This window comes from Hypoxylon fragiforme (genome assembly GCF_022984875.1).
Source record: "Hypoxylon fragiforme strain CBS 206.31 chromosome Unknown GGS25scaffold_4, whole genome shotgun sequence".
NCBI lineage: Eukaryota > Fungi > Ascomycota > Sordariomycetes > Xylariales > Hypoxylaceae > Hypoxylon > Hypoxylon fragiforme.
In genome coordinates, this window is record NW_026054759.1 from 1,875,999 (window position 1) to 1,901,095 (window position 25,097).

Here is a 25,097-nt window from a genome sequence, read left to right on the forward strand (position 1 = left end):
TTATCAAATACAATAAAAATAACTGGCAGTCCCTATTTCAAACAATAATACGCAATTGTTAGATTTTTTAACTGTTTACTTCAAGGTTCATATCTTCTTCACGGGACAACTCACGTTCTCTAAAATCTTTTCAATCATGTTGCCGCCAAGATGACGCTTTTATCACATATCTCGAGAAGACAACCTCGATTGGGTCTCTGTTACTTGAGAGTTCATGGTGTTCGATATTCAAGTATCTCAACTCCACCTACACATCCAACTATACATTCACCGGTTAGTCATAACATATTCACCTCATTTTGCTGATTTATTTTGTATTAACTCTGTGGTAGTCTGAACCCATCGTACGAGATAGTTTCACTCGCATTTCCAAGTTCTGGATACCTACTGGAGGAATCACCCCAACCGAGAATGAGGGTATGTAATACCCAGGCACTTATATCACTTATGATCCAAACTCAGTTATCCTAACATAAGCTCAGATGCTCATGCCAAGTTAATCCGGGCTGGCTATCTTCGTCAGGTTAGTGTCCCGATTAGGGGCTGCTCTCCTTCTTTTCATAGTCTAATGAGTGACATCGATGTCCCAGTCGCATGCAGGAATATTCCACATGTTGCCTCTCGGTCAGAGAGTGCAGGAGAAGTTAGAAAATTTCATAGACAAGCATATGTCACAGCTTGGTAGGCATCATCCAACCTGGTTCCTAATGCAATGATTGTCATACTGATTTGTGGTAAGGTGCGTCCAAGGTGTCTCTCTCGTCCATATCATCTCAAGCCCTATGGCAACAAACGAATCGATTGGAAGGTTACGGCCCAGAAGTAAGCTCAGGAAAACTACTTGTAAAATGTGACCATACTATTAACACGGCTCTGTCTTAGCTATTTCGGTTCACTGATAGGAAGGATGTTCCCTTGCTACTCGCACCGACCCACGAAGAAGAGATAACCACTCTTGTAGCAAAGACAACCAAGTCCTACAAAAGTTTTCCTTTAAGACTGTATCAAATTGGTACACATGATTTTGATTTACCCTAGGAGACATCAGCTTACTTTTACTAGGCCGTAAATATCGTGACGAGATTCGCCCTCGCCAGGGAGTCTTACGATCTAGAGAGTTTATTATGAAAGACCTCTACACCTTTGACTACTCCCTTTCATCGGCACTCACCACTTACGAGCAGGTGCGAGCTGCCTACCATCGACTCTTTACGGAGCTTAAGTTGCCGTTCTTGGTCGCAGAGGCTAGCTCCGGCGATATTGGGGGCGACCTCAGTCACGAGTACCATCTCGCAACCCCAATTGGGGAAGATAATATAATCAGCTGTAACAGTTGTGATTACGTTGCTAACGAAGAGCTTGCTTCTTCGCGGCTCAGACCTGCGGAGGGCGTCTCAAGTCCTAGTATTTGGCGCGGCGTCTCTAAAGATAGGTCAACTCTTATCAATGTTTGGTACCCTGATTCCTTCTCAGATGATGACATAAACACATATGCTATCAAGTCAGTTTTGCCTGAATTGGATTCAAGTCTGAATGACTCGACACCATTTTGGTCTTCTATTGCTCCGGGATCAGACGGCGCCCCTGAATCTAGGCCTCAACGATTAGTAAACATTATTGATTACAGGCTTGGTTCTGTCCACCAAGACACAAGTCCTGATGCTTTACTACCTGAGGACTCAAACCTGGACCTGTCTACTCTTACTACTGAATACATAACATCATCTGCAGACGGGTCCCCTCTCAACATTATTCGAATTCGCGAAGGCGACAACTGCCCTCGTTGTCATGCCGGGAAACTCAAGTTCCAGAAAGCGATCGAATTAGGCCATACCTTCCACCTCGGTACACGATACTCAGCTCCCTTGGAAGCGCAAGTCAGTGTACCATCAAACTTGCTTGAAGACAATGGCGCAGCTTCTACTAGCGCGGGGGAGTTGACGACTGTGACGATGCAAATGGGATGCCATGGTATAGGAATGTCCCGCATTATTGGAGCAGTCGCAGATCACCTAGCAGACGAAAAGGGGCTCAACTGGCCACGTGCCATCGCACCCTTCGAAGTGGTCGTGGTCCCAGGCAAAAAGGACGAGAAAGACGGTGTTATGGTATCCGAGTTCCTTGCTAACTCACAGGCCGCTCGCCCCCTAGACGTTTTGCTTGATGATCGCTCGGAGTCCTTGCCGTGGAAGATGCGAGATGCCGACCTGATCGGATACCCTATCATCGTGATTCTCGGAAAGGGATGGCATTCAGACCGACTATGCGAAGTCCAATGCAGGAGACTGGCCAGCATCTCCCACGTCTTGCTTGAAGATCTCCCCATACACATCAATAGGCTTCTTTTTCAGCTTTGAAAACACACCACATGTGATGATGCGTACCTCCCTAGGCTTTGGGATTCCTGCATACAATGGTGGGAGATGAGATTCATGTACATTAACACCATTAAAAAAAAGCCTACGTATATGTTGGTGGACGTGAATTCCACGACTGGGCGAATATGTACATACCTAACCTAGACACCTCCTTTCACTGAAAATTCTCTCATGATAATGATGAACATAATCACATTCGTCACGATGTTGACGTCCAGTAGCGAGGCGAGCCGTCCTAAAGCTGTATCACCGACGGCGTTTAACAAATGTGCCTAAGGTTAGGTAGGCTACCGAGTAGGTAGGTAGTAGCTATCATAAATACATCCAGACAGAATCTCCAACCGCCAAGTCCGACAGCCCATGAAATCTGATCACTAATTGTCTCTCTGTACCTGCCTATGCGCCACGTGCATATGTAATAATACCAAGCGCCCAAAGGCGAAGCCCCGAAGGCGCGAAGGGGCACAGGACATCCCCACACTGTCTCCGTCAATCACCCCCGAGCCCGTCCTAGGTAATTGCTTTGCGCCTGCATACATGTAGGGCTCGACTTTTTTCTTTTTGGATACGCATACATATCCCCGTCGCGGTAATGCGTTTAAGGGCGCGCGAGCTCGCGCACGTGTAGGGAGCCGTGCGCATTATCCTCTTGTCCGAGACATAGTTAGGTAGGTAGCTATACTACGTCTGTTTCATGAATTCTAGAGCAGGTATAGGTAGGTACCTACCTCCATCCAGGCGTATATATATGTTAAGTCTCATAAGATACATGCTAGATAGATCACTCAAATATATTGAGCGTAACACAAGTATCTCGCCCATCCCCCTTAAACCCAAGAAAAAAACGCATAACCATGGCGGCACCGGGAAACAAGTTCTTCATCGAAGAGAAGCTATCGCAGACGGCGGCGCACCACGAGAGCTTCAAGGCGCTGTGGGAAACGAAATGGAAACCTCTAGTACATACCTACTTGCACCACTGCTTACATATATCCCCCTTATTTCCTCCCCTCCTAAACTTAAGATGTGGCTGTGACCTCGAGGATTAAAAAAGTGCGCTGACCGGTCGGTAATAACCAGTGCGACATGGGCGTGTACCCGTTCATGTTCGGGGCCACGGCGGACTTCCAGCCCGTCGTCGACACTATCGTCAGTAAGGGGCTTCGGAGACCCTATGATTGGGACGAGTACGCGCAGTGCTTCTTCCCCGGCGCGGAGGCGCTTGTAGGCCGCGCGCAGGTCGCGGAAAGGGAGGGTAATCGGGAGAAGGCGGCTGAGTTGTATCTGTGGGTGCCCCTTTCCCCCCTTAAATGTCTGCCTACTTTCCCTGCATGTCTACTAGGTACCTAGGTAACTGTGTAGATATCTATGTAACTCTTCTCGAATATAGGGGTAACAAGTGAAGAAAGAGAATACTAACATAACCACGACCGCAGACGCGCATCAGCCCTCTACCGCATCGCGCGCTTCCCCGCGCCGCGATCCGAGAAGCAGCGGCACGCGTGGACCAAGGGCAAAGAAGCCGCCGCGCGGGGACTTGCGCTGAAGCGACACCCGATGGTGGAAGTCGCAATCCCGCACGCGGCTAGTGGCGACGGACCCGTGCTCCCAGCGTTCTACCACCTGCCGGCGCAGGCGTCTAGCGCACAAAAAGCACCGCTTGTTGTCATCTTCACGGGCCTCGATGGCTACCGAACGGACCTGGCCGTGTGGTACGAAGGGTGGGCGCAGCTAGGTTGCGCGACGCTGGTCGTCGAGATCCCGGGCACCGGCGACAATCCGGGGGCGCCGGACGACGCGGCAAGCGGGGATCGCGTGTGGAGCAGCATGTTTGACTGGATCGCGGGGCAGGATGCGATCGATCAGAGTCGGATTGTCAACTGGGGGTTCAGCACCGGGGGGTACTACTCGATCCGCGTGGCGCACACTCACGCGGATAAGTTCAGGGGGGTGGTTGCGCAGGGGGGCGGGGCGCATTATATGTTCGACCCGCACTGGCTGGATGCGGTGGATGACTTGGAGTATCCTTTTGAGTAAGTCTTTGAGAACATGGGTTGTCCTGGCAAGCAATCTCCCAAGCTCGGACTGAGTAGGTAAGGAAGCTAAGTTGACTGGGCTGGCTAACCACGATGTGCTCCTAAGTTTGGCCCATACGCTTTGCCATAAATTTGGCTATGGTGAAGACTTCGAACGGTTCAAAAAGGAAGCCCAAGACAAGTACTCCCTGCTGAGCACTGGGGTTTTGGATAAACCGTGCGCACGCCTTCTACTGGTGAACGGGACCGAAGACGAGATTTTCCCGATCGACGACTATTACTTGTGTTTATCACATGGGGGCCCTAAGGAAGCTCGGTAAGCTTGACTCTCGAAGGCTAAGAAGAGCGTGATCAGAGACAATCTAACTTTGTAATCTAGACTCGTGTCAGGAAGGAAACACATGGGCGAGCCAGAGTCTTTCCACATTATCCTTCAATGGATCTTCAAGGTTCTAGATATTCAGGGAGATGCGGGACGCTTTCTGTCTACCATCCCATTTAAGCCAAAATATTAAGACTCGACATAAATTGTCGAAGACTCGTGAGACCTGATAAGTGTTATAAGGCTGTCAGCATTTAGGAGCTGGATACTATAAAGTACCTGGTAATTAGGTAGTTAAAGGCATCTAGTTTATACCTAGGCGTATAAAGATTCGTTTATAAAATGCTTGTTCCCATAATATAAGTCCTCAATTCGTCTCCAAATCTAGGTCCGAGTCGAAGCGGCCGGTTCCGGACAGACGGCGGAATTGATCGGCGTAAAGTCTTGGCGGGAAGATACCGATATCTATATCTATGTCTATATCTATACGCCTGGCGTAACTGGTCGTTAGCATGTCGACATGATGAATGTAACCTTGAAGACCTTATAGGAGCTATAGATCCCTCCCATAAGGACGAACAACTTCAACTACACTTAGATTATCCTGAGCATTCAAACGAACAACTCAACCTACTTATAAAAACGTCTTTAGGAGCGGGAAATACTTCGTGAATCATTCATAGAACCAATTTTGTGCTTCGCGGGTTGCCGGTTATCTTCCCCTCCCCCGCACACTCGTCCTATCAATGTCGGCTTGGAGAAGTATAACAAGCCTACTGGCCGTTGAAGCTGTACAATGCTACTCATCATTCGCATCGGGAGCAGACCCAGTGGTCTCGGTGAGGAATGGCACGTACGAGGGCTTGCACCTCCTGGAGTTTGACCAGGACATCTTCCTTGGCATCCCATATGCGCAGGATACTGGCGGCGCGAATCGGTTTCGCATACCGCAATCCTTAGATAAGACATGGAACGGCACAAGGCCTGCAAAAGCCTACGGCCCTGCTTGTCCGGACTACCATCTTTCAGCTGAGGTGCTCCATGGTATGAGTGAGGATTGCCTTAGCATTAATATTGTGCGACCCGCCGGCATTGAGAGTAGTATACCGCTTCCAGTCATGCTATGGATTCATGGAGGCGGGTATCAGTATGGAAGTAGTGGGGAAGTCGAATATAACCTTACGTACCTGGTACAAAGATCGGTGGACATTGGGATGCCTGTAATTGGTGCCAGTATCAATTATAGGAAAGGCGGCTGGGGAAACATGTACTCCATCGAGATTCAAGTAAGAAAGAGATGGAAACCTCCGCTCATACTCACATGCTGACCACTGCTTAAAAGGGATCCGGGAACACTAACTTAGCTTTAAGAGACATGCGCAAGGCTTTATCCTGGGTACAAGAGAATATCCAGAACTTCGGGGGCGATACTTCGTCGGTGACAATATGGGGCCAATCCGCTGGGTCATTTGCCGTGGTATGTCGTGCTGTATGGAGAGAACTAGGTTATTAAAACTAACGTTAATACGTATAGGGTCAACTTCTCATGAGTTACGGGGGACGATCGGATGGTCTTTTCCACCGGTCTATCCAGGAAAGTGGGAGCGCGACCACTGCATGGTGTAATGGATCGGAATGGTATCAACCCATCTACGATAGAATTGTCGATCAAGTTAATTGTAGCTCGGCTCCTGATACTTTGGAGTGCTTGCGGACGATCGATTACGGTGTTCTTTACCCCTATTTGAACTCATCTGCGGTGTCTGGTCCGGGATTTTATCCTACAGTTGGTAAGCAATTGGCTAGCCTCTACCAACTTACCCCCCCTTAAATCTATTTGCTGCTAAGAACCCACCGTGCGTTCTTATGCTCTTTCGTGGGGAAGGATACCAGAGACAAGGGTGCTAATTCTGAACAAGACGGCGACGTGCTTCCCAACTATCCATCAGAACTCTTGCGTGCAGGGCGCTTTGCACCTGTTCCACATATCTATGGGACTACATCAGACGAAGGCACCGACAATGCTCCCGTAGGCATCAATACAGATGCAGATCTTCGAACCTACCTTTTGCAGCGCACGGGATTTGATTTTCCGGTCGCCACCGTGGATCGTATCATGGAATTATACCCGGACGACCCTGCTCAAGGAGTCCCTGTGGATACTGGAGCAGAGCGTTTTGCGGCCGAGGGCTGGCAATATAAGCGTGTGGCAGCCATTGTCGGCGACGTGTTTTACCACGGGCCACGGCGATATGATGTACAGCACTACGCTCCGCGCTCGCCAACGTATGTCTATAGATTCAATACGCGGCGATGGGACTACGAAGCTTCGAGCACCACTACGACGGCGGACAGTAAATCTACAGGGCAACTCACACCGGCATATAAAGGCGTGGCGCACTTTAGTGAAGTGCCGTTTGTTTTTGCCAACCCGACGATGATAGGGCCGTGGCCGGAATACCATAAGCTAAGCGACCAACTCAGCAGCCACTGGATTCGGTTCGCGCATACAGGTGACCCGAATGGTCAGGGTCTACCACACTGGCCGCGGTATGATGAGAGTAAAAATGGCGCCAACCTCGTGTTGCAGACAGAGGCACAAGGTGGCTCGTATGTTGAGGAGGATACATATCGTCTGGCTGGACGTGAGTATTTGACGGAATGGTCAAGAAGAAGGCATGTATGAATAGGTAGGTATAAGGATTCATTACTACTACATATGTAGTAGTAATGCCTACTTACATAGGTAGTACCTACCTAGATCGTTGTAGTGATTCCAGTGAACATGCAATGTGAGTCATTCGAGAAGGTTCAAATTAATAAAGTTGGCTTCGTTTAAGATTAGGCAACCCTGTACACTAATTGGATACTTTAAACGAGGGCTAAAGCGCTAAGGCGCCAAGTCACAAGACTTCGCGATGGCTCCAGGCTTGGTTCATTCTGCGCATAGGATACCCCTGTTATCCACTGCATCTTCCCGCCTTCCCCGCTGTAGCCCTTCTATCTAATAACTAACTATCTGGTACTAGGTAGGTGCCTACGGCCCCACGTAGTAACTACCTGGGAGTCTTGAACACTGAAGCTTTTCAATTTCTCCTTTGTTTTCCACCTAGGCTCCAATCCCACCCAGTCATCTTCAGTCTTCAGCTCTTCAACGGCGTACCTACTTTTATCGCAGTAGCATGAGCTGTCTCTCAACCAACATGGAACCATCTCATTTACCTGCCTCTGTAAAGTTGGCGAGGCTGCCTAGTTGTAGTCATCAAGTAATCACTCATCCTTTTTATTGTAATTGTAATTCTAACTTGGCTATATATCATATGGATATCTTTAAAACATTGATATGGTCCAGCTCGAGACACAGGTGATATCCTTGGAAACCTAGCATATCACATCGCTTTCTTCTTTTATACCTCTCTATTTCTAGGTATATAACTACTTTACTATCTATATGAGCCGAAATTAACAAAGTCAAGACTCATGGCTGTCGTGGACCTCCCCAAGTTACCCATGGCTCACGATGGGCTAGTGAACTACATTGCAAACCATCCTGAGATGCCCATGAGCGAACTAATCTGCCCCTACCGCCAATTCGAAGCCAAACTGCGCGAGGTGTATGCCCAAGACCGCAATAACCCCCTTCTCAACGACCCCTATCTCAATGTCTTACCCCTTTTTACCAAGGACACCCATAACGTCAAGACTCGTGCTCGGAACCTCGAAGCAGAGTCACCCAGTGAGAAAGAAAAGTACATCATGTCTCTCCCTGCCGATAGGCGTCGTGCAAATGGCTCACCTGCCGTCGTTGATTCGCTGTTCGAGTTCCGCTACAATTTCGGCATCTTTTCCGAGTCTTCACTCGCTGAACTAGACTGGAGTAATGTCGTTGCCGCAGGTTCTTCCGTCGTTAACTGTATCCTCCCCGTTCCTGCTGAATTTAAGCAATCCAAGAGAGCTCTTCGTCAATACTACCATGAGAAGTTCTGCCCAGCTTCTGATGTTGACTTGTTCTTATACGGCCTCGATGAGCAACAAGCAATTGAGAAGATCAAGAATATTGAAACTTGGATCCGTGACGCAATCCTCTCGGAAGTGACAGTTGTGAGAACTAAGAATGCTATCACTATTTGTAAGTTGGCTAAACCCCTTATCCATTGATGTGATAGGGATGACTAGGAAACCCTAACACTCGATAAATAGGCAGTAAATATCCTACTCGTCATGTCCAGATCGTACTTCGAGTGTACAAGTCTATCTCAGAAATTCTCACGGGGTTCGATATCGATTGCTCTGGTGCTGCTTACGATGGAAAGCAGGTCTACTGTACCCCACGAGCCCTTGCTTCATATATAACGCAGATTAATCCAATTGATCTCAGTCGGAGAAGTCCCTCATACGAGAACCGTTTGTCAAAGTATAGCCACCGAAACTTTGAGGTTCACTGGCCGGAGATTGACCGATCTCGTATTGACCCTACCATATTTGAACGCAGTTTCCAGAGGACCCTTGGGCTTGCCCGCTTGCTGGTCTTAGAACGGCTACCAACTATCAACGCTAGGGAGGAGTATTTGAGAAAGCGACGACAAGAAAGAGGCAGGCCGAATCTTAGATATCAGTTTCCAAACCGTTTTTATGGAAATATCAAAGACACTCATGAAGATGAGGTAGCCGATTGGGTTGACGAAGATGAAGTATCCAACTACCATACCTTTAGCCTTCCTTATGGTACTAAATTTCATGCCAAGAAGATCGAGAAGCTCTGCTATACAAAAGATTTGCGTAAGTTTTAATCGCTACCTTATTTTCTCTAACCTTTGCGTTCCTACAGTATGGCGTTTTGATTTCTTTCCCTATTTTTGTTTTTATTTACCACAGTGAATTAATTACAGTACAGTTCTTAATGCCGAATGGAATCAACCCAAGGAAAGGAAGATCTACCTCCATAGACATCCTGCCTTCTTTGGGAGGGTTGAGGACGTAGGTTACGGTAATCCTGTGTCCATTAGCCATTAATGACTGACGTATCCAAGGTCATTGGTGACTGCTGTGGCACCTGCCCAAAAGCTAAGACTCCAGAAGAGAAAGAGATGGCTGAGAAGGAGAGCGAAATTTATGTGTCTGGGAAAGTGTCTTTCCGTATTGACAACCCTGGTAGACAGGTAAGTAGCATTAAATTCTTGCTACCTAGTGTATAGGTATATGCGTGATGCTAACGCTCATAGCAAATTGGTTCGTTCAATCCTCTCACAGAGAAGGACTGGACTGAAATGGCCTATGTGGGCAACACTGCGCGTCTCTGTCAAGCCATTGTCGACGGTGATATCGATCATGTGGAGGATTGGCTTTCACAGGAAGGTGCAGACCCTAATACGAGAGATTATACGGGCCGAACGCCATTGCATCTCGCCGTTATAAGTTCCACGCCCCAAATTGTCAAGTGCCTGGTTGATCACGGCGCCCGTCTTGTGGCTCGCCTAGCTGATGGCCGAAACGCACTTCATCTAGCTGCTGCGCGAGGGAATGTTGAGATGATAAGAATTCTTCTGGAGAGGAGCGAATCCAACGAGGAGGAAGAGAATGAAAAGCAGGATCGCCGCCGCAAGGCTCTCCATGCGGCGCACAAAGATAGCCAGGTATACATGCTTGATACGAAGCCCGATGTTGCCGAGTCCGATGAAAATTCAGATGATGAAACCTCGGACGGGGAATTGGTCAGTGATGCTACATCTGATGACGGAGACGGGGCGAGATCTATGGCCACAGGTTCATTTGTCAAAATCAACAAAGATGATGGCGACACTAAGAACGATGATTTGGCTCTTGACGACGACCAGAGTGAACCAGACGTTTATGCTATCGACGCTGTTGCTTGGGATTCGAAATGCAGTGCCCTACACCTGGCTGTCCTAGGAGGGCACTGTGAGGCAGTGAAACTCCTCTGTCAAGAATTTGGCTCTGACGTGTTGATACCCGTCAAAATTGATGTTGGTGAATACCGTTCAGATTCTAAGAGGGTATTCTTACCATTAGTACTCGTTTTGACCCTCCCACTCAACAAGGCTCTACGCATGGCTGAAACGCTGCTGAGCCTAGGTGCTACGTCTTCGCAGGCCGAAGTGGGTGGTATCACTGCCTTTCAGCGATACATAAAGAATGGCAACGCGGAACTCTTTCAGTGTCTATGGGATAACGACAAGATCAGCCTCAATACTGCCATAAACCATGTGGCCATCGGAGGCTACTGGAATTGGAGCAGCACCACGACCCCATTGATGACGGCCATTGACAAAGGCGATTCAACCCTTGTGCTGAAACTCCTCGAAATAGGAGCCAAACCTACAACTGACTTTGATTCATGGATGAAGGGTCGAAAGCTCCTCGAAGCACCACTCCTAGTAAGTTCTGTGTATAAAAATACTCAAGTAGTATTTCTCTCCCGTTTCAGTTGAGCTCATAAGCATGATCTTCTACTTACTTAGTTCCTGCAGAGCTCTGAACGGGCCCTCGAAGCCTTCCAGTTAGACTGCAATCAACCTCTTATCCTAGCAATTAAATCAGCGCATCCCTTAATCGCTATCGATTTGCTAGAGAAAGGCGCCGATCCTGACACTATCACCAAATCAAGCTACAAAGTTATTATGCACCGCTGGGATCGTGACCGAGGGGGCGAAAGTGCCCTAGATGTAGTTCGTAATGTGCTTGAAGGGTTTCACAGATACAAGGAGGAACTAATTAGCTCGAGCCGACCAACTGAATCCGGACAGAAACCAGGCTTCTACTGTCACGAACGACATGAATATGTACCGCACCCAAGGGAACCCTTCGGGACGACAGAATTCCTAGAAAAGTTCAGTGAGGGCACATATCAGCACCATCTTGTTGTTGACGACATCAAGTGTCGACTAGATGCTTATAAGAGAGAGCTAGAAGAATTCGAGAAGCGCAGAGCGAAGAATGCCAGCTGGGAAACAGTGACAGAGAAACTTGAAGCCATCAAAGATATGATCTCGCAACTCGAAAGAGTAGAGAAAGCTCTCGAATCCAAGGGTGCAAAGACCTTCAAGGAGTTATATCCCAGTATTCCAGAAGTTAGCAAGCCCTCCTTGGTCTCGGAAAATCGTCCACCTTCGTCATACTCTCTCGAGTTCAACTTTAAGCATGCCACGGACTTGACAGATATACGGAGAGAAGGCTACATCAAGCTGTAAGTTACACATCCACATAATGACCTTTTCTACATTGCTAAAAAGGCATGTATCAAAGCTTCGAAGCGGCATGGTCCGGTGATTTTGCGGTGATACAATCTCTCACTTTAGCTATGTGGGGTGTAGATGGACAAGAATCGCCGCTCCAGATAGCAGTGAGTGATCAAAAAGGCAACAATCCATTCTCGATTGCATTTCTCCGCGGTCACTATGAAGTAGCCAAAGGAATCTTAGAAATCGCACAAGCTCATTTTGCACCGAAAGCTGAGAAGATGACGCGATTCACCATGAACAAGGAAGAAGATTATTCCGGTGAAGATTCAGAGTCAGAGGACGACAATAAAGTTGTGGTATACAAGAGGGTCATTGACGATCAGAACGCTATCATGAATGTTGGCCAGGTGGCTACACAGATCGAAAGCCCTTTTTCTGCATACTCACTTCTCAACTGGCAAGTACCAACATGGGCCATACCTAATTGCCCACCTTGCCGTTTTCGGTTCCCAGTCGATCTTATATGGTATGCAGTAGAGGCGAAGGACACGGAACGGTTCAACTTGCTACTTGACTGGAATATTCACTTTGCTCGCGCGGAGCCTGTCAACGATGACGCATCAAGCCAGTTATACATGCTTCCCCAACATGTATTCGGCACAGCCATCGAACATGGCCATACGGAGATACTCGCGGAAACCATCAGACGAACTGGTACTGGGATTCCTATCGAAGACCTGGTAAAGAAGAGCGGCGCAGAATTAAAAGTGAAGCCGCGTTACTACCAAGGACTGAATGTGTATGGCAAGAAGAGGGCGGACTGGGCGAATGCAGGCCGCAATCTTGTAGTGAAAGCTACGGGTAGTAAGAGGCCGCCATTACTCAATGCTGCTATTGAAGGTTCACTGGAAGCAGTGGAGTGGTTTCTCAGCGATGCACCAATGCGATATTACTTGGAATTCGGCAAGTCTAAGGCTGCAAGAGAAGATTCCAGATTGAGACATCTAACGGAGGTGTCTGGTGGGTTCGATAGAGCCATTGCTAAATGACTTGGAATTCAAAGTGAGTCTAACCATGTTCTCGGTGCTATTTCCTCTCTATCTTCTGCCATTTTACTAATATCCACCAGATGACCTCGTCATTCATTGCGCAGTGACGGCATCGCCGGGAGAGAAAACTAACCAACTCATCGAATATCTGCTTAAGGTGTGCCCGTCGTCTTTGGAGGCCAAGTCAGATCAAGGGCATACCCCTTTATACCTGGCTTGTCTTTTGGGGCGAGTCGAATTTGCAAAGACGCTTATCAATGCGGGAGCTGACCAGTCCGTTAAGGACAAGGATTTCAACAATATTATCCACGCTTGTCTCACAAACGAACCCAAGGTTGCCATGCTGCGAGGCCTGCTAAACCTCCTAGATCCGGATCTCAGGTCTGACATGTTTCTTCAGCGAAACAACCTCAGCCATGGCGGCGATACTCCGCTTCACTTCTGGCTCAAAACTGCCAATCGGCATGTAAACGAATATGACCGCGATTACGACACTGGCATCTACGGTCCCAAGCTTGCCAAAGAAAACATGGATAACATCGATATCTTGCGTCTGATTCTCGAGTTCTCTGGTGGTGGAGAACTCGAGATATTTAACGGTTCCGGCGATACCATACTACACACCGCAGTACTTCTCTTTCTTGCGGCCCATGCCCGGGTCCTTCTTACCCACAACCCCAACCTCCTGTGCCGCGAGAACGCAGTCGGGCGCACCCCTGCCGAAGTCGCCTACGACCTCTGCATTGCTTCCAAAGTCGACCGCCTGCAGCCTATCTGCATCAAATGCGACGACCGGAATCCAGTGGATGAGTTCAAGAGGCGGCACAGCAGGATACCCCAGGACAGAAAGGAAGCGCCGGCGTCCGCCGACCGCAGGCAGCTCACTTGGGCAGTCGTCGAGGAATATATCGACAAGAACACCGCCAAGCGCCGCCTCATCAGCCTGAACGAGGCAAACGACGTAGCCAGACGGTTGGGGGAGAGCTACGCCTGGCAGCGGTACTACCAGAAGAGGAGAGGTATCGACGCGGAGCGACAAGGAGCAGCGGCGCCGGAGGAGGAGGAGCAGCAGAATGGCGACAAGGAAGTCGACTTTGCGACGGCTAGGTACGAGTATATTAAGTCTGAGAAGGCGTGGATTCCCTATCAGGCTCAGAAGCCCGTTTCCGATGACGATGATGATTAGGTAGGAGCCGTGTTCACTAGGTAGCGTATGGCGCCACGCCTCGATGGTTACTCGGCGGTTGATACCAGAGCGTCTCTAGGTGTCTAAGCAGCAGTGATGAGATTCATGGCTTCATGGTATAATAGGGGGCGTACTTGACTATTGTTTGGGTATGTTCGGAGGAGTCGAGAATCTCATATTGGAGCTTCGGGACCTTTTATGAGGCGGCGACGAGGGATTGTTGGTGATGGATGGATGCTGACCCCTTTTATTCTAGGCATTGTTGCTTCAAATTTGAAAACGGCATCGGGACAAGACTACCTATACTACGAAAAGTAGATGGAACAATCGAATGGATGAATATGAAAACAAAAAACAAAAAACTTTTAGGTGCCATACAATTCTATCATTTCTAAGTACATACCAAAAGATAAATAAAACAAAACGTCCGGTGAAGTAACTCTAATATATGATGAGACACCGGGGTATATCAACTCTGTTTCTTTTCTTCTTATTCTTTTACTTTCAGCATCAGCCGTCTACAAATGCTTCGTTCTTGGCTTTTTGAGCATTTTCATCGGTGGATCCGTCCTGGTTGGTGGAAGGACGGTTGGCGATTAAGCGCTGCGTTTTTGTTTTTTTTTGTGTTAGTTATTTCTTATAACTCGCTCACCTCTTCATTAAGGGGGGAAAACTCACCACCAGATTCCTGAGCAGCACGGCGATGGTGACTTTTCCAACCGAGGGTACGTATATGGACGCCTTCTCCTTTATGGCGGGGCCGTCAAAGTTACGGAACGAAGAGAAGTTGATGCAGACCGTTCCATCGCGGATGAGCTCTGTCGGCACCTTGTACTTTTCTGAGGGAACACCCCCGATGATAACGTCGCTTATGGGGATGCATTGCTCGAGGGCCCAGCCCTCCTTGTCTTGGACTTGGTGGCGGGGCTGCTTGATACCCTGGCCACGAGTGAAGAGCTGGACTCCGGTTAAATCGACAGAGTACACCGTGGCGCCGTCGTTGGCGAGTAGAGCTGCCAATGGCCTGCCGTTGACCTCGGAGCGGTTGATAACTGTGATGGTCCGTCCGAAGAGCCGGTTTCCGGGGCGCAGGATGGAGTTGTAGATCTGGAGGTACTCTAGGATCTTGACCACGGCCAGCGGAGTGCAAGGGAGAATAGATTTCTTCAGGTTTTGCGGGGGGTCTAAAAACCTGACGTTGTGATACATGTTATATATGTGTTTGTGGCACAACCCCTCTACGTCCTTGGCGAGCGAGACTGTCTCCTGGACATATCGGTCGTGGGCTGGGTTGCCAGGGAAGATGGGATAGTAAACGATGATGCCATCGACTTTGTTGTCTTCATTGGCGTTTACAATTTCCTCTTCCAAATTATCCTTGTCAACTTGGCGCAAGTCGAAGGTGAAGCCACTGATATCTCAGTAAGTAACTCATTCCCACCTTTTACTGAGAAGCTATGAGCAGGATGAATATAATTTTCTTACTTTTCTTCGCAGGTCTTCTTTGACCATTCAGCATACTTGATAGCTGCAGGGTCATCATTGGCCAAAAAGGCAACCAATGTAGGCTGGCCTTCAGTTGCTTTTTGAATGGATTTCAAAGTATCTTTGACTTCAGTAAGGAGACCCTTGGCGATGGTCTCTGCTAATATGACCTTACAGGTCTTGTGTGCTTCTTGTGAAGCCATTGTTCGGATGAAACTAAACTTGGTGAAGTTTTTAGTAATTTAGATCCATACAATTATATAAATGGGTTTAGCAAAGATGTTTAGATATGAAAATGAATTTATGATGAAGATATCGTGAGAATATAAATGAGTATTTTCAAAAAAATTCACTGCTAAAAATTCGAGGTACGAGCGAATTTCAAGCAGCTCCAGGGTACGGGTAGGTACATACCTGCAGCGCCTTCTTCCCTTTCTGCCCCGCTACTCTTGCCCCGCGACTGAATTGGAAAAGGCACGACGGCGTCTGTAAGCTGACGTAATTAGAACAATGAGGTAACAGAGAATGTGAACGTGATGTAAAAAAAAATATCGACACGCCGAGTTATTATTAACTGAACATCTAAGAGTAGAGGGTGCAGAAGGTGCAGTGACTAATAATAACGGTAAATTCAAACTGACAAATCTCATCTCGACTGGGTGCATACTACTAGTAGTACTAGTTATTTAGCACCTACATGGCTACTAAATATGTAAACTTTTGATAAAACCCCCACTAACGTGAAATTCTGTAGGCTAGGAAAAAAAAAAACTCAGGCAAACCTGAACTACCCCTCCAACTCAATTCGTTCTAGTTCGGATCATCCTGCCGCCGCGGGGCACCACTTTCGTCATTTTTCTTCTTTATATCAATAGCCTTGGCACGGTACTAGGTACATTTACTAATACAGTGTGTTTATACATTCATGTGCATCTATGAAGGGTGCACTTCAAGGTTACATACCTATATACCAACTTGATGTACATTATTTCACTTTCACTTTCGCATTCTCATTCCTATTCTACCACAACCAACTTACATACCATTACCGTCTGACTCAATTCCTAATTTTAGAGTGCATATTTGAAGGGCGGTTCGTCCATAACTGCATATTCGACCAAAGTCGAATAAGTCAAGTGTGAAAATGGCGACCCCCAAGTTCCAAGATCTTGCCCTGCAGTATGTCCTCGCAGATGAAAGTGACCAAGCGCAGGCTATAGCAGAAAAGGCGGCTGCAGGTAAGCTCTCTCGTGATACGACATAGATGACTTGACTAGAACATCTTATACTAATATTATCTCTTTTACTCCAAAGCTATCGAAGAGGCTACCAACAGTCGAGTAACTGTCGGCCAGTGGGTCGCATCTATAAACCAATGGATTCAACCATCTGACGATGAGAACCTCATTTCGCGTGCCAAGGCATTGGATTTCCTAGCAAGCACCCTCGTCGTACTCAACCAGAGGAACGTCTCACTGAAAAATGACCAAGTGAAGCTCTTGGTCACTTTCTTCGGTTCACTCTTCTCGAGCGATCACCGCGCCGGTGTCGCAGCCTCTACTAAAGCTTTGAGGCAGTTGGTTGGCATGAAGTCATTCCAGCCTACCTTGGGAGATGATATAATCGCAAATGTCTGCAAGCTCGGCGACGACTTCAAACTACAGACCCCAGCAACCCGCCTTGAGCTGTACGAGTTATTCCTTGGCCTCATCCTGGATCCTGCTGTGGTCAAAGATCTTGAAAATCGCCATGGGGATACCTGCGCATTCATGACCAATTTCCTAGATTTATGCAGGAACGAGCGAGATCCTCAAAATTTGTTGAAGTGGTTTACGGCCTTGAAGACATTTCTACAAAATTTCTCACCCTCCGAAAATGTCACATTAGACATCTTCAAGGCCTTCTCGGCTTATTTCCCTATCTCCCTGCGAGCCTCGGCTTCCCCATCAGGCATCACAGCTGATGATCTGAAGGGCGCTGTGCGTTCCTGTTTCGCTGCCCACTATCGGCTTGCCAGTCATGCAATCCCATATCTCATCAACAAGCTTGATCAGGGCGATGCTGTTACGGTCGCCGTCAAGGTCGATATCTTACAGACACTTAATGCATGCCTGGTACAATATGAACATCCTCAGCAAAGTGTTGTTCCATATGTTGATCAAATATGGAGCTCACTCAAGTATGAGGTCCGAAATGGTGAAATCTCCGACATTATCAAGGCAACCCTTAAAGTCATAGCATCTCTAACAGCGCGACTTGAAGTGAACGAACTACGTTCTTTCATAGCTAACGCATGGAGGGACCTATTTGAAGACATATCTAGTCCAACATATACAGCTCAGGCCGGCCGATTGTTAGTTGCCATGGCCGGAGCTAGTATTCAGTCTTTTGCGTCTATCACTTCGCAAGCTGTACCTCATATTCAAACTACTCTCAAGCATGCCCAGTCCGCATCCCACAAGCAAGACCTTGTGGCCTTATTGAACTCCATTCTCGCTATACGATCGCACCTAGCCAGCACTTTAAAGGGTGATGAAATTATCGATAATAGTTCGAGTTTACTAAGGGACGAGCTCTTTGGCGATACTCTATTCTATGAGGTCTATGCTCCTCTGTGGGAAGAGAATTCGGGCGACCAGGTGACAACAGAACAAGCTGGCGTACTCAAGAAAGTCATGGAAGGACTTGCAACTCTCGTGGGCCAACAGTCTAGTGGCACAGGTCCTCACCAATTATGTTCAGCTTCGACTTGTGAGCAGATATTTGGCTGGCTAGCAGGCCCAGCTGTCATCCATCCCTTAGAAGGGAGGCAAGTGAATTCAGCAAACTCCGACAGTGATGCGGACATGGGTATCCGTGATGCTGCAGTTGCAGCATTGAAAGAAGCAGTGCCCTTATACCCCACTGCATTTCAGTTCTTACTTCAACAGTTCCTTTCATCCCTCCAGGTAACCTACCAGCGTCAGCTTATTCTACATGACTTCCCTTCAGAAATTCAACTTGTTGCAAGCACTCTGAGTGAAATCAGTTGCTCAAATAAGGCCGGCACATCGCCAGCACTGTTGAATCACATCACTCTGATTAACACTTTGCTCCAAGGGTTATTGCGGATGATATGGGGACAAGCATCACCAGAAATTTGGACGGCATTGGTATGTTCCATCCACCTTGTCGTTGTAGAATCGATGAAATCTCTATCGACGCAGGAATTCAAGTCACCGGGCATTACCAAGGTATGGTACATGCAATTCAGTCATGCTATTGAGAATGCCGGTGCTCCTCGGCTTGATCTGAATGAGCCGGGAAACATTGATGGGATAATCAAGGCGTTGCAGGTGCGGGAAACTGAAGAAGGCAGCAGTCGCAGACAATTGCTGGCATACTCCTTTTCCGTAGTGAAACAGCTATATCGTCGTTTCACTGTAGTCAATTCGCAGACTGCCAATGATGAGAACAGATTTCAATCTCGTACAGAACTCGGCAAGGATTTCGGCAGAGGAAAAAATACCGTTCCAAATGAGGACTATTTTCTCCATCAACTTGCCTCATTTGCTACATCAGTAGTTCGAGAATTAAGCGTGGACGAACAGAAGGCTTTGGAACTGGGAAAACACGCGTTTTCTCTATTCCATGATAGTGATGCTGCACGCACAGATCATGAAAACGAATCCCCCGTTGAATTATCTGGAGTGAGCCGAATGGACGACTTCCGAACAGCACCATTAACGATGGGCATTCTACAGGGTCTTTATCCCGGCTTGATGAGTACACAGGTAAGTTACCGTCCTGATTCATGAGTGTCAATAGACTTATATTAACTAATTCTGTAGCAACATATGAACGCACTGAGGGATTTGTGCAATATCCTAACTTCCACCACGGCTACACGTACATCTCCACTCATACCTACAAATATGACCAGAGCCGCGTTAGACAACATGTTAGCCATATTGTCAAATAGACTCCGAGTCGCAAATCAAGAAGAAGCCGAGGTCAAACTGCAAGCTCAAGATGATTTGATGACCGCCTTGACCAATCTGTTTGCATTGACTTCCGAATCTACAGAATCATCAACGGAGATCTACACTGCCACTTCCATCTTCCGCAGCATCCTTCATTTCTTAGCCGGGGATGTGGCGCGATTCCGGGCCCAACCAGACGAGCACAATCAACTACTGAAAATGGTTTGCGATCAGGTCCCTTCAGAGCGGACGATGGGTCGTCAGCTGGCCAGGTATTTTGAGGTTCTAGTGAGCTCGAAAGGGTGTCTAAAGAAGGAAAACCATGCCATTCAGAAAATGCTAAGTGGCGAGTGGCTGTATTTCAGAGCTGTCCAACCCTACTTTGAGGAGTGCTTTCCCAATTCGAAAGTTACGGAGAGCCAGGCCACTAATCGTGCTGTGGCCATCTTTGCGATCTTGAAGCACTTGAAAGGTCCGCAGTACTTCAGTGGTATCGAGCAGATCGTGCGGGTCGGCATCCGCTCGCTGTCGACTTTTGAGATAGGAGCAGAGATGGAGTCTTGCCTGGCTGTGCTCTTGCACATCCTCGAAGAGAAGCCAGGTGTACTGCAAGAGCACCTTGCGGGACTAATCTCGGGTATGATCAAAGTTTACGAGACGGCTAGAAAGACGCCCAAGGCTACGGGAGCCACGGCGGGATACGAGAGCGAAGGCAAAGCACGTGTGCTGTGCCGGAAGTACGCGTTGGAGTTCTTCCAGAAGCTGCCGTCTTCGTACGAGACGCAGTACATCGTGCTGCATCGCAAAAAGCTGCTACGCCCCCTATCGGCAGCCTGTGGTGACCCAGTCAGAGCGATCCGACGAACAGCGTTGCTAGCTAGGAAGGCCTGGGATACGCTTGCCTGAGTGGTAGTTTAACTATCATATCGAACGGTCCGATGGCTACATTGACAGGGGATAGGGATATGTCCGTACGCTGTCTAGGAAGTACGGTAATGTCCATAGGCTGTTATTGATCAGATAGCTTCGCAGAGGCACGTATGTAGTACGCACGCAATGAACACAAAATACACAATGCCGATGCCATTCGTAACTCGTCGGGAAAATAAATGGTATCATTTTGATGCAGCATCGGAATATACTAACAACTAGTACCCAGGTAAGACCACTGACTACCTAGATAAGTACCTGCCTACATACGTACCGTCATACCCCTATATGTCAGTAGGTATGGCCCCTAAAAGAAAAATTTAAGCCTTTCTCCTCTTTGACTTCTTCCCCGAAGACCCTCCCGCCGCCTCCGCACCCGTAGACGCAGCCGCAGCCGCAGCCGCAGCCTCGGAAGCCGCGATGGCGTCTAACACCGCCGCATCCGCATTCATGAAATCATGCTCTGGCGCCGCCGGCGCACCAGCAATAGCACTGGCAGTCGCGGCAGCAGAAAGTTCCTGGGCTCGCTTGGGATCGGCTTTGGCGATCAGGGGCACGCCGGCGACGAGCATGGTCTGGAAGGGCCGCGCGACGAAGTGCCCTTGTGCGTCGAACCAGTCGGTGAAGGGGCGGGCTAGGTCGAGGGTTTGCGGGGTGCCTTTCTTGTGGGGGGTTATGGTGATCTTGAGGTTGTAGGTCGGGATGTTCTTTTTGGTGGAGGTTGCGATGGAGATCTGGGTTGGCTTTTTGGTTAGGAAGGTTTGTAGAGAGATATATGTGTGTGGTGTGTGTTTTAACGTACGCTAGACCCATCAGGCGCCGTGCCCTGGTACACGGTGCCCTTCTCGACGAAGCCGATCCAGAAGGTCAGGATGCCGTTGAGCACGGTGTAGAGGGCGACGGCGGCGGCGGTGTAGTACTTGGTGGGCTCGAAGCCGAGCTTGTAGTCCCAGGCGAAGCTGGCGGCGGCGACGGCGAAGGCCGTGTACCCCAGGGCCAGCCGCGTGTCGATCAGCCGGTGGTTCTGCTTGAAGCCCAGGGAGTTGAGGTAGTTGGGGATGGCGTCGTCGGAGGTGTTTTTTAGGTCTGGGGAGGTGGTTTTTTTTGGTTAGCTATTATGGCTGGACTTGGCTTAGAGGAGGGGAGCGAGGGGAGGATGGGAAAAGGAAGAGGAAGAGGAATTAGTTACCCGCGAGGTTGTGGACGCTTATCCGTTCTTGTGAGGCCATTGTCGAACTCTGAGTATCTGTCTACAGTGGGGAAATGTGATTATATTGTCAGAGGTTTTGGTTGTGTTTGGTCACATTTATCACGATTCCACAGACAGATCGTCAAAAAAAGTTGTCGCTATAAAAATGAAGGGTATTGATAGCTTAGGTGGTCTTTTCCTGTAAGTCGCATAAGCTAGAGACCGGACCCATGTCAGTTTAGGTACGTTGATACTTGAGCTTTAGTTGGAGTCTGTTGGACCTTTGAACTTAAATAGTGGGGCGCCTCGAAGTAACTTACAGCCCTGCACCGACAAGCCGCAATTGAGCTTAAACGTAAGCTACATTACACCCAACGACTGGCAGTTGCGATTGTTGCGACTACAACACCAACCTTCAACAACTTTTTTTTTTCCCTTTTACTACATACAAATATATAATACACAAAAGCGAACCACGATCTTTGCAATGTCTCAATTACCGGCTCAGACGATCCATCGGGATCCTCAGCTATTGTAAGTGTTCATCTAGAGATCATGCAACATACATTGCCATACCAGGTACTAACTGTATCGTAGGTACTGGATTCTACTTCCAATTACAGCTGTGATGGTAAAGCCCGCCCATCTTCTTCACCCTAACCTTCTTCAAATAAAAAGAAAGGACTATTTATTAAAAAGAGGGAAAACAGATCCTAACAGGCGTCCTGCGCTACTACGCCACGGTCCTCATGCAAACACCCCCCAAGAAGCTCGACCAGAACGCCATGAAGGAGCAGCGCTCCCTCATGCACGGCATCGCCGTGCGCAGCAACTTCCACGTGCTGTCCGCGCCCTCGTTCCGCGCCCGGCGGGACTACCTCACCAACGCCTACGAATCCGGGGCCTTCCTCAAGGACCCCGAGCGTCGCGGCCAGCCGCCGCCGAACCCGATGACGGACCCCGGCGCCATGGACGGCATGATGGGCATGATGAAGAACAACATGGCCATGATGATCCCCAACACCTTGATCATGAGCTGGATCAACGCCTTCTTCAGCGGCTTCGTCATCATCAAGCTGCCCTTCCCCATCACCATCAAGTTCAAGAGCATGCTGCAGGCGGGTGTCGCGACCAAGGAGATGGACCCCAGGTGGATGTCTAGCATCAGCTGGTATTTCCTGTGCTATTTTGGTCTACAGTTTGTCTTCAACTTCTTGCTCGGCAATGAGAATGGTAGGTTCCTTTAAAATTTGAATTCTGTGCCAATATTTTACGAACACATAAGCTAATTATTCGCATGGCAGCCGCAAATCAAATGGCTCAGCAGATGTCGGGCATGGGAGGCCAAAACCCGCAAATGTTCGGACCCGGTGTTGATCCGGATAAGCAGTTCAAGACGGAGGCTGAGAACCTTGCTGTGGTTGACCATTACTCGGTTTTGGATAATGTAGAGGGTCGATTGCTCGAGGGTATCAAGTCTAAGTAAAGGGTGTTGGGTAGATAGGCAGCCTATCAGCTAGACCTAATACCCAATACGGTATGCAAATAATAATCCAGCCTAACACCGTTTCCATGCAAAAGTGTACCTAGTCAGCTTAGATACCGTGTACATATTTTACTCCCACCACAAGCAGACTCCCAGTCCTTCCTTGATCATGGTGCCTTTGATGCTATAAGGGGATATTTTCTTAGCTTTATCCACTGCATCTTGCTCCGTAGTCTCGGGGGTCTGATCGTGCCACTCCTCTCCTTCTACAGAAAAGCGAACCATCTCGTTCTTGTCGTACCACATTGGGTCGCTCTCAGGGTCAAATATCCACGTCCAGGCCTTTTCAACTTGGTTACTAGACTAGTAGTTAGCACATGGAAGAAGTTTGTATTGGAGGATCCATAGTAGACTTACTATTGTGTGTTTTCAGGGAGCTCCGTAAAGGGTATGAATATGTCCTCAAAAAACTCGGTTCGAACTGGGTGGGGGTCTAGTTAGTGATGAAATCTTCTCAAAGTTGGACCTCAACGGTAAACCCGGAAGGCACATACTGTTGATTCCAGTGTTGTTGGAGCTGCTAATTCTTCCAAACAAAGTCTCGCCCTTGAATGGCCTAAACACAATCAAGCGGAACTCAACTGTTTTTTTTTTAAAAAAAATCTGAGAGTTAACACAGTTCCAGCCATGATGCACGTTTTTTATGGGAAACTAGGTAGACATACCATTGACGTTGACCATACCAGTTCCATGACCGATGAGACCCTCTGAAGCCCAGAGTAGATCATACATACAGATGCAGAGGCCGATCTTCTGAATGACCTTGTTGGAGTACTTGGCATTGATGCTGTCCTCTATAGCGACATGGCTGGGCTTCTCGAAGTTGTCTGGCCTGATTTGCACCAAGTCGGCGATTTTCGTCTGATATGTGGTGTTAGTGGCAGGTAAAACATTTATTTCTCCTTCTTTCACGGTATGTATTTATTTCATGGACACTTACTAAGATGAACATTTTTTTTGAGTGAATTTGCTTGCTGTTTTTACAGTTGATGTATTCACCACCTAGTCACCCAGGTATCATGAAATTGTCACGATTTGATCATCTGTACAGTGCATCTGTGTTATTTCGCACTTTGTATTATAGAAGTGCCCTGTATCGAAGAGAAATTGTCTTCAAAATGTTGAAGATGTGGAATTCACTTCACTGTTAATACCGTTCCATAAAACACTATAGTCCGAGTATCACAATGTGATATGTAGAAGTGCACTGAGTAGTCTAAGGTTAGAAGAGTTGCACTCGAAGAAATACTAAGCACCTATTGAAGGTTTATTTTTAGGGTGAACCTTCCCCAAAGTAGAGCTTGGAAAACCCCACACTGTGTATGGCACACTGGATCAATGATTGGAATGAATGTGCAGTGCAGGTGGAGCGCACTATTAATTTTCCGTGTGTGGCACTTTCCTTTTCCAGGTCACGTGCAGGGGCCCAAGTTTAAGTTACACTCTTTTCGAGTTCCCGCGATTTAGATCTACACTAGAGTCACGCTAAAAATTGGAATCGCGTTTGCATCACACCTTTACAAAGTACAATACAAGGGTCAATGCGCTAAACACACGTGCAGTAATCAATAATACTATGTAATCAGCTTGTAGTTATTTCTATTCCGTACTACTACTAGTATTAGTACATCACCTCCTAAAACATTTCAACTTTCCACAAACACCACCAACCTCAACACGACAAAACATATATATTTCTCTTCTTCTTGCTTTTATAAGGTGCTAATACCGGACCTCCACTGTAGGATTCAACAAAAATCTGCCTCAACTGTGTTTGACAGTCTTAATTTAATTTTATCTAATCAGGCTTTGCAA

The 25,097-nt window shown here is 47.9% G+C and overlaps 9 protein-coding genes across 9 annotated transcripts; 6 read left to right on the top strand and 3 right to left on the bottom strand.

Moving 5' to 3' along the window:
* The first annotated feature begins 6 nt into the window (after positions 1 to 6).
* Positions 7 to 2,578, top strand: GGS25DRAFT_486367 (prolyl-tRNA synthetase). The gene is made up of 7 exons (XM_049260623.1): positions 7 to 273; positions 333 to 417; positions 483 to 523; positions 591 to 681; positions 740 to 822; positions 883 to 1,012; positions 1,063 to 2,578. The coding sequence occupies exons 1-7, from the start codon at positions 151 to 153 to the stop codon at positions 2,355 to 2,357; spliced, it is 1,848 nt and encodes a 615-aa protein (XP_049117781.1). The 5' UTR covers positions 7 to 150; the 3' UTR covers positions 2,358 to 2,578.
* Positions 2,579 to 3,232: 654 nt separating this feature from the next.
* Positions 3,233 to 4,929, top strand: GGS25DRAFT_513947 (yellowish-green 1-like protein; the record flags this gene model as incomplete). Its single annotated transcript, XM_049262936.1, has 5 exons — positions 3,233 to 3,337; positions 3,459 to 3,664; positions 3,815 to 4,411; positions 4,521 to 4,730; positions 4,794 to 4,929. The coding sequence occupies 5 exons, from the start codon at positions 3,233 to 3,235 to the stop codon at positions 4,927 to 4,929; spliced, it is 1,254 nt and encodes a 417-aa protein (XP_049117782.1).
* A 310-nt stretch (positions 4,930 to 5,239) lies between these two features.
* GGS25DRAFT_486378 (alpha/beta-hydrolase) lies at positions 5,240 to 7,467 on the top strand. The gene is made up of 4 exons (XM_049260624.1): positions 5,240 to 6,022; positions 6,079 to 6,213; positions 6,271 to 6,526; positions 6,656 to 7,467. The coding sequence occupies exons 1-4, from the start codon at positions 5,483 to 5,485 to the stop codon at positions 7,420 to 7,422; spliced, it is 1,698 nt and encodes a 565-aa protein (XP_049117783.1). The 5' UTR covers positions 5,240 to 5,482; the 3' UTR covers positions 7,423 to 7,467.
* Positions 7,468 to 8,216: 749 nt separating this feature from the next.
* GGS25DRAFT_513949 (ankyrin) lies at positions 8,217 to 14,249 on the top strand (the record flags this gene model as incomplete). Its single annotated transcript, XM_049262937.1, has 10 exons — positions 8,217 to 8,865; positions 8,937 to 9,515; positions 9,631 to 9,713; positions 9,767 to 9,895; positions 9,959 to 10,852; positions 10,889 to 11,131; positions 11,225 to 11,940; positions 12,000 to 12,955; positions 13,065 to 14,091; positions 14,195 to 14,249. The coding sequence occupies 10 exons, from the start codon at positions 8,217 to 8,219 to the stop codon at positions 14,247 to 14,249; spliced, it is 5,331 nt and encodes a 1,776-aa protein (XP_049117784.1).
* A 431-nt stretch (positions 14,250 to 14,680) lies between these two features.
* On the bottom strand, positions 14,681 to 15,858 carry GGS25DRAFT_513950 (methylenetetrahydrofolate dehydrogenase; the record flags this gene model as incomplete). Its single annotated transcript, XM_049262938.1, has 3 exons — positions 14,681 to 14,773; positions 14,849 to 15,581; positions 15,656 to 15,858. 3 exons carry the CDS (start codon positions 15,856 to 15,858, stop codon positions 14,681 to 14,683), a joined length of 1,029 nt encoding a protein of 342 aa, XP_049117785.1.
* A 724-nt stretch (positions 15,859 to 16,582) lies between these two features.
* Positions 16,583 to 20,541, top strand: GGS25DRAFT_235628 (Dos2-interacting transcription regulator of RNA-Pol-II-domain-containing protein). Its single transcript, XM_049257050.1, has 3 exons — positions 16,583 to 16,893; positions 16,970 to 19,428; positions 19,486 to 20,541. Exons 1-3 carry the CDS (start codon positions 16,800 to 16,802, stop codon positions 20,521 to 20,523), a joined length of 3,591 nt encoding a protein of 1,196 aa, XP_049117786.1. The 5' UTR covers positions 16,583 to 16,799; the 3' UTR covers positions 20,524 to 20,541.
* On the bottom strand, positions 20,509 to 22,038 carry GGS25DRAFT_235652 (SPC25-domain-containing protein). Its single transcript, XM_049257051.1, has 4 exons — positions 21,737 to 22,038; positions 21,350 to 21,633; positions 20,818 to 21,281; positions 20,509 to 20,765 (listed from the first exon to the last, which is right to left on the bottom strand). The coding sequence occupies exons 1-3, from the start codon at positions 21,774 to 21,776 to the stop codon at positions 20,868 to 20,870; spliced, it is 738 nt and encodes a 245-aa protein (XP_049117787.1). The 5' UTR covers positions 21,777 to 22,038; the 3' UTR covers positions 20,509 to 20,765; positions 20,818 to 20,867.
* A 60-nt stretch (positions 22,039 to 22,098) lies between these two features.
* On the top strand, positions 22,099 to 23,970 carry GGS25DRAFT_486396 (uncharacterized protein). Its single transcript, XM_049260625.1, has 6 exons — positions 22,099 to 22,270; positions 22,334 to 22,367; positions 22,447 to 22,969; positions 23,041 to 23,580; positions 23,640 to 23,703; positions 23,777 to 23,970. The coding sequence occupies exons 1-4, from the start codon at positions 22,224 to 22,226 to the stop codon at positions 23,220 to 23,222; spliced, it is 786 nt and encodes a 261-aa protein (XP_049117788.1). The 5' UTR covers positions 22,099 to 22,223; the 3' UTR covers positions 23,223 to 23,580; positions 23,640 to 23,703; positions 23,777 to 23,970.
* Positions 22,947 to 24,623, bottom strand: GGS25DRAFT_486400 (RNA polymerase III subunit Rpc25-domain-containing protein). Its single transcript, XM_049260626.1, has 5 exons — positions 24,223 to 24,623; positions 23,948 to 24,143; positions 23,777 to 23,863; positions 23,640 to 23,703; positions 22,947 to 23,580 (listed from the first exon to the last, which is right to left on the bottom strand). Exons 1-5 carry the CDS (start codon positions 24,232 to 24,234, stop codon positions 23,352 to 23,354), a joined length of 588 nt encoding a protein of 195 aa, XP_049117789.1. The 5' UTR covers positions 24,235 to 24,623; the 3' UTR covers positions 22,947 to 23,351.
* Positions 24,624 to 25,097: the final 474 nt, after the last annotated feature.

What these genes read in the sequence shown, in the direction of transcription:
- GGS25DRAFT_486367 (XM_049260623.1), top strand. Translation starts at nt 151, where the DNA reads ATGACGCTTTTATCACATATCTCGAGAAGACAACCTCGATTGGGTCTC. An exon ending in ATCCAACTATACATTCACCG is followed by an intron (nt 274 to 332) that starts GTTAGTCATAAC and finishes ACTCTGTGGTAG; the next exon opens with TCTGAACCCATCGTACGAGA. An exon ending in TTTAAGACTGTATCAAATTG is followed by an intron (nt 1,013 to 1,062) that starts GTACACATGATT and finishes TACTTTTACTAG; the next exon opens with GCCGTAAATATCGTGACGAG.
- GGS25DRAFT_235628 (XM_049257050.1), top strand. Translation starts at nt 16,800, where the DNA reads ATGGCGACCCCCAAGTTCCAAGATCTTGCCCTGCAGTATGTCCTCGCA. An exon ending in AGCAGAAAAGGCGGCTGCAG is followed by an intron (nt 16,894 to 16,969) that starts GTAAGCTCTCTC and finishes TTTACTCCAAAG; the next exon opens with CTATCGAAGAGGCTACCAAC. An exon ending in CCGGCTTGATGAGTACACAG is followed by an intron (nt 19,429 to 19,485) that starts GTAAGTTACCGT and finishes CTAATTCTGTAG; the next exon opens with CAACATATGAACGCACTGAG.
- GGS25DRAFT_486400 (XM_049260626.1), bottom strand. An exon ending in TGGTATGGTCAACGTCAATG is followed by an intron (nt 23,864 to 23,947) that starts GTATGTCTACCT and finishes AAAAAAAAACAG; the next exon opens with TTGAGTTCCGCTTGATTGTG. An exon ending in CAACAACACTGGAATCAACA is followed by an intron (nt 23,704 to 23,776) that starts GTATGTGCCTTC and finishes ACCCCCACCCAG; the next exon opens with TTCGAACCGAGTTTTTTGAG.
- GGS25DRAFT_486378 (XM_049260624.1), top strand. Translation starts at nt 5,483, where the DNA reads ATGTCGGCTTGGAGAAGTATAACAAGCCTACTGGCCGTTGAAGCTGTA. An exon ending in CCGCTGGGTCATTTGCCGTG is followed by an intron (nt 6,214 to 6,270) that starts GTATGTCGTGCT and finishes TAATACGTATAG; the next exon opens with GGTCAACTTCTCATGAGTTA. An exon ending in GGGATTTTATCCTACAGTTG is followed by an intron (nt 6,527 to 6,655) that starts GTAAGCAATTGG and finishes ATTCTGAACAAG; the next exon opens with ACGGCGACGTGCTTCCCAAC.
- GGS25DRAFT_235652 (XM_049257051.1), bottom strand. Translation starts at nt 21,776, where the DNA reads ATGGCCTCACAAGAACGGATAAGCGTCCACAACCTCGCGG. An exon ending in AAGCGTCCACAACCTCGCGG is followed by an intron (nt 21,634 to 21,736) that starts GTAACTAATTCC and finishes CCACCTCCCCAG; the next exon opens with ACCTAAAAAACACCTCCGAC. An exon ending in CGGCGCCTGATGGGTCTAGC is followed by an intron (nt 21,282 to 21,349) that starts GTACGTTAAAAC and finishes AAGCCAACCCAG; the next exon opens with ATCTCCATCGCAACCTCCAC.
- GGS25DRAFT_486396 (XM_049260625.1), top strand. Translation starts at nt 22,224, where the DNA reads ATGTCTCAATTACCGGCTCAGACGATCCATCGGGATCCTCAGCTATT. An exon ending in TTCCAATTACAGCTGTGATG is followed by an intron (nt 22,368 to 22,446) that starts GTAAAGCCCGCC and finishes GAGGGAAAACAG; the next exon opens with ATCCTAACAGGCGTCCTGCG. An exon ending in CTTGCTCGGCAATGAGAATG is followed by an intron (nt 22,970 to 23,040) that starts GTAGGTTCCTTT and finishes TTCGCATGGCAG; the next exon opens with CCGCAAATCAAATGGCTCAG.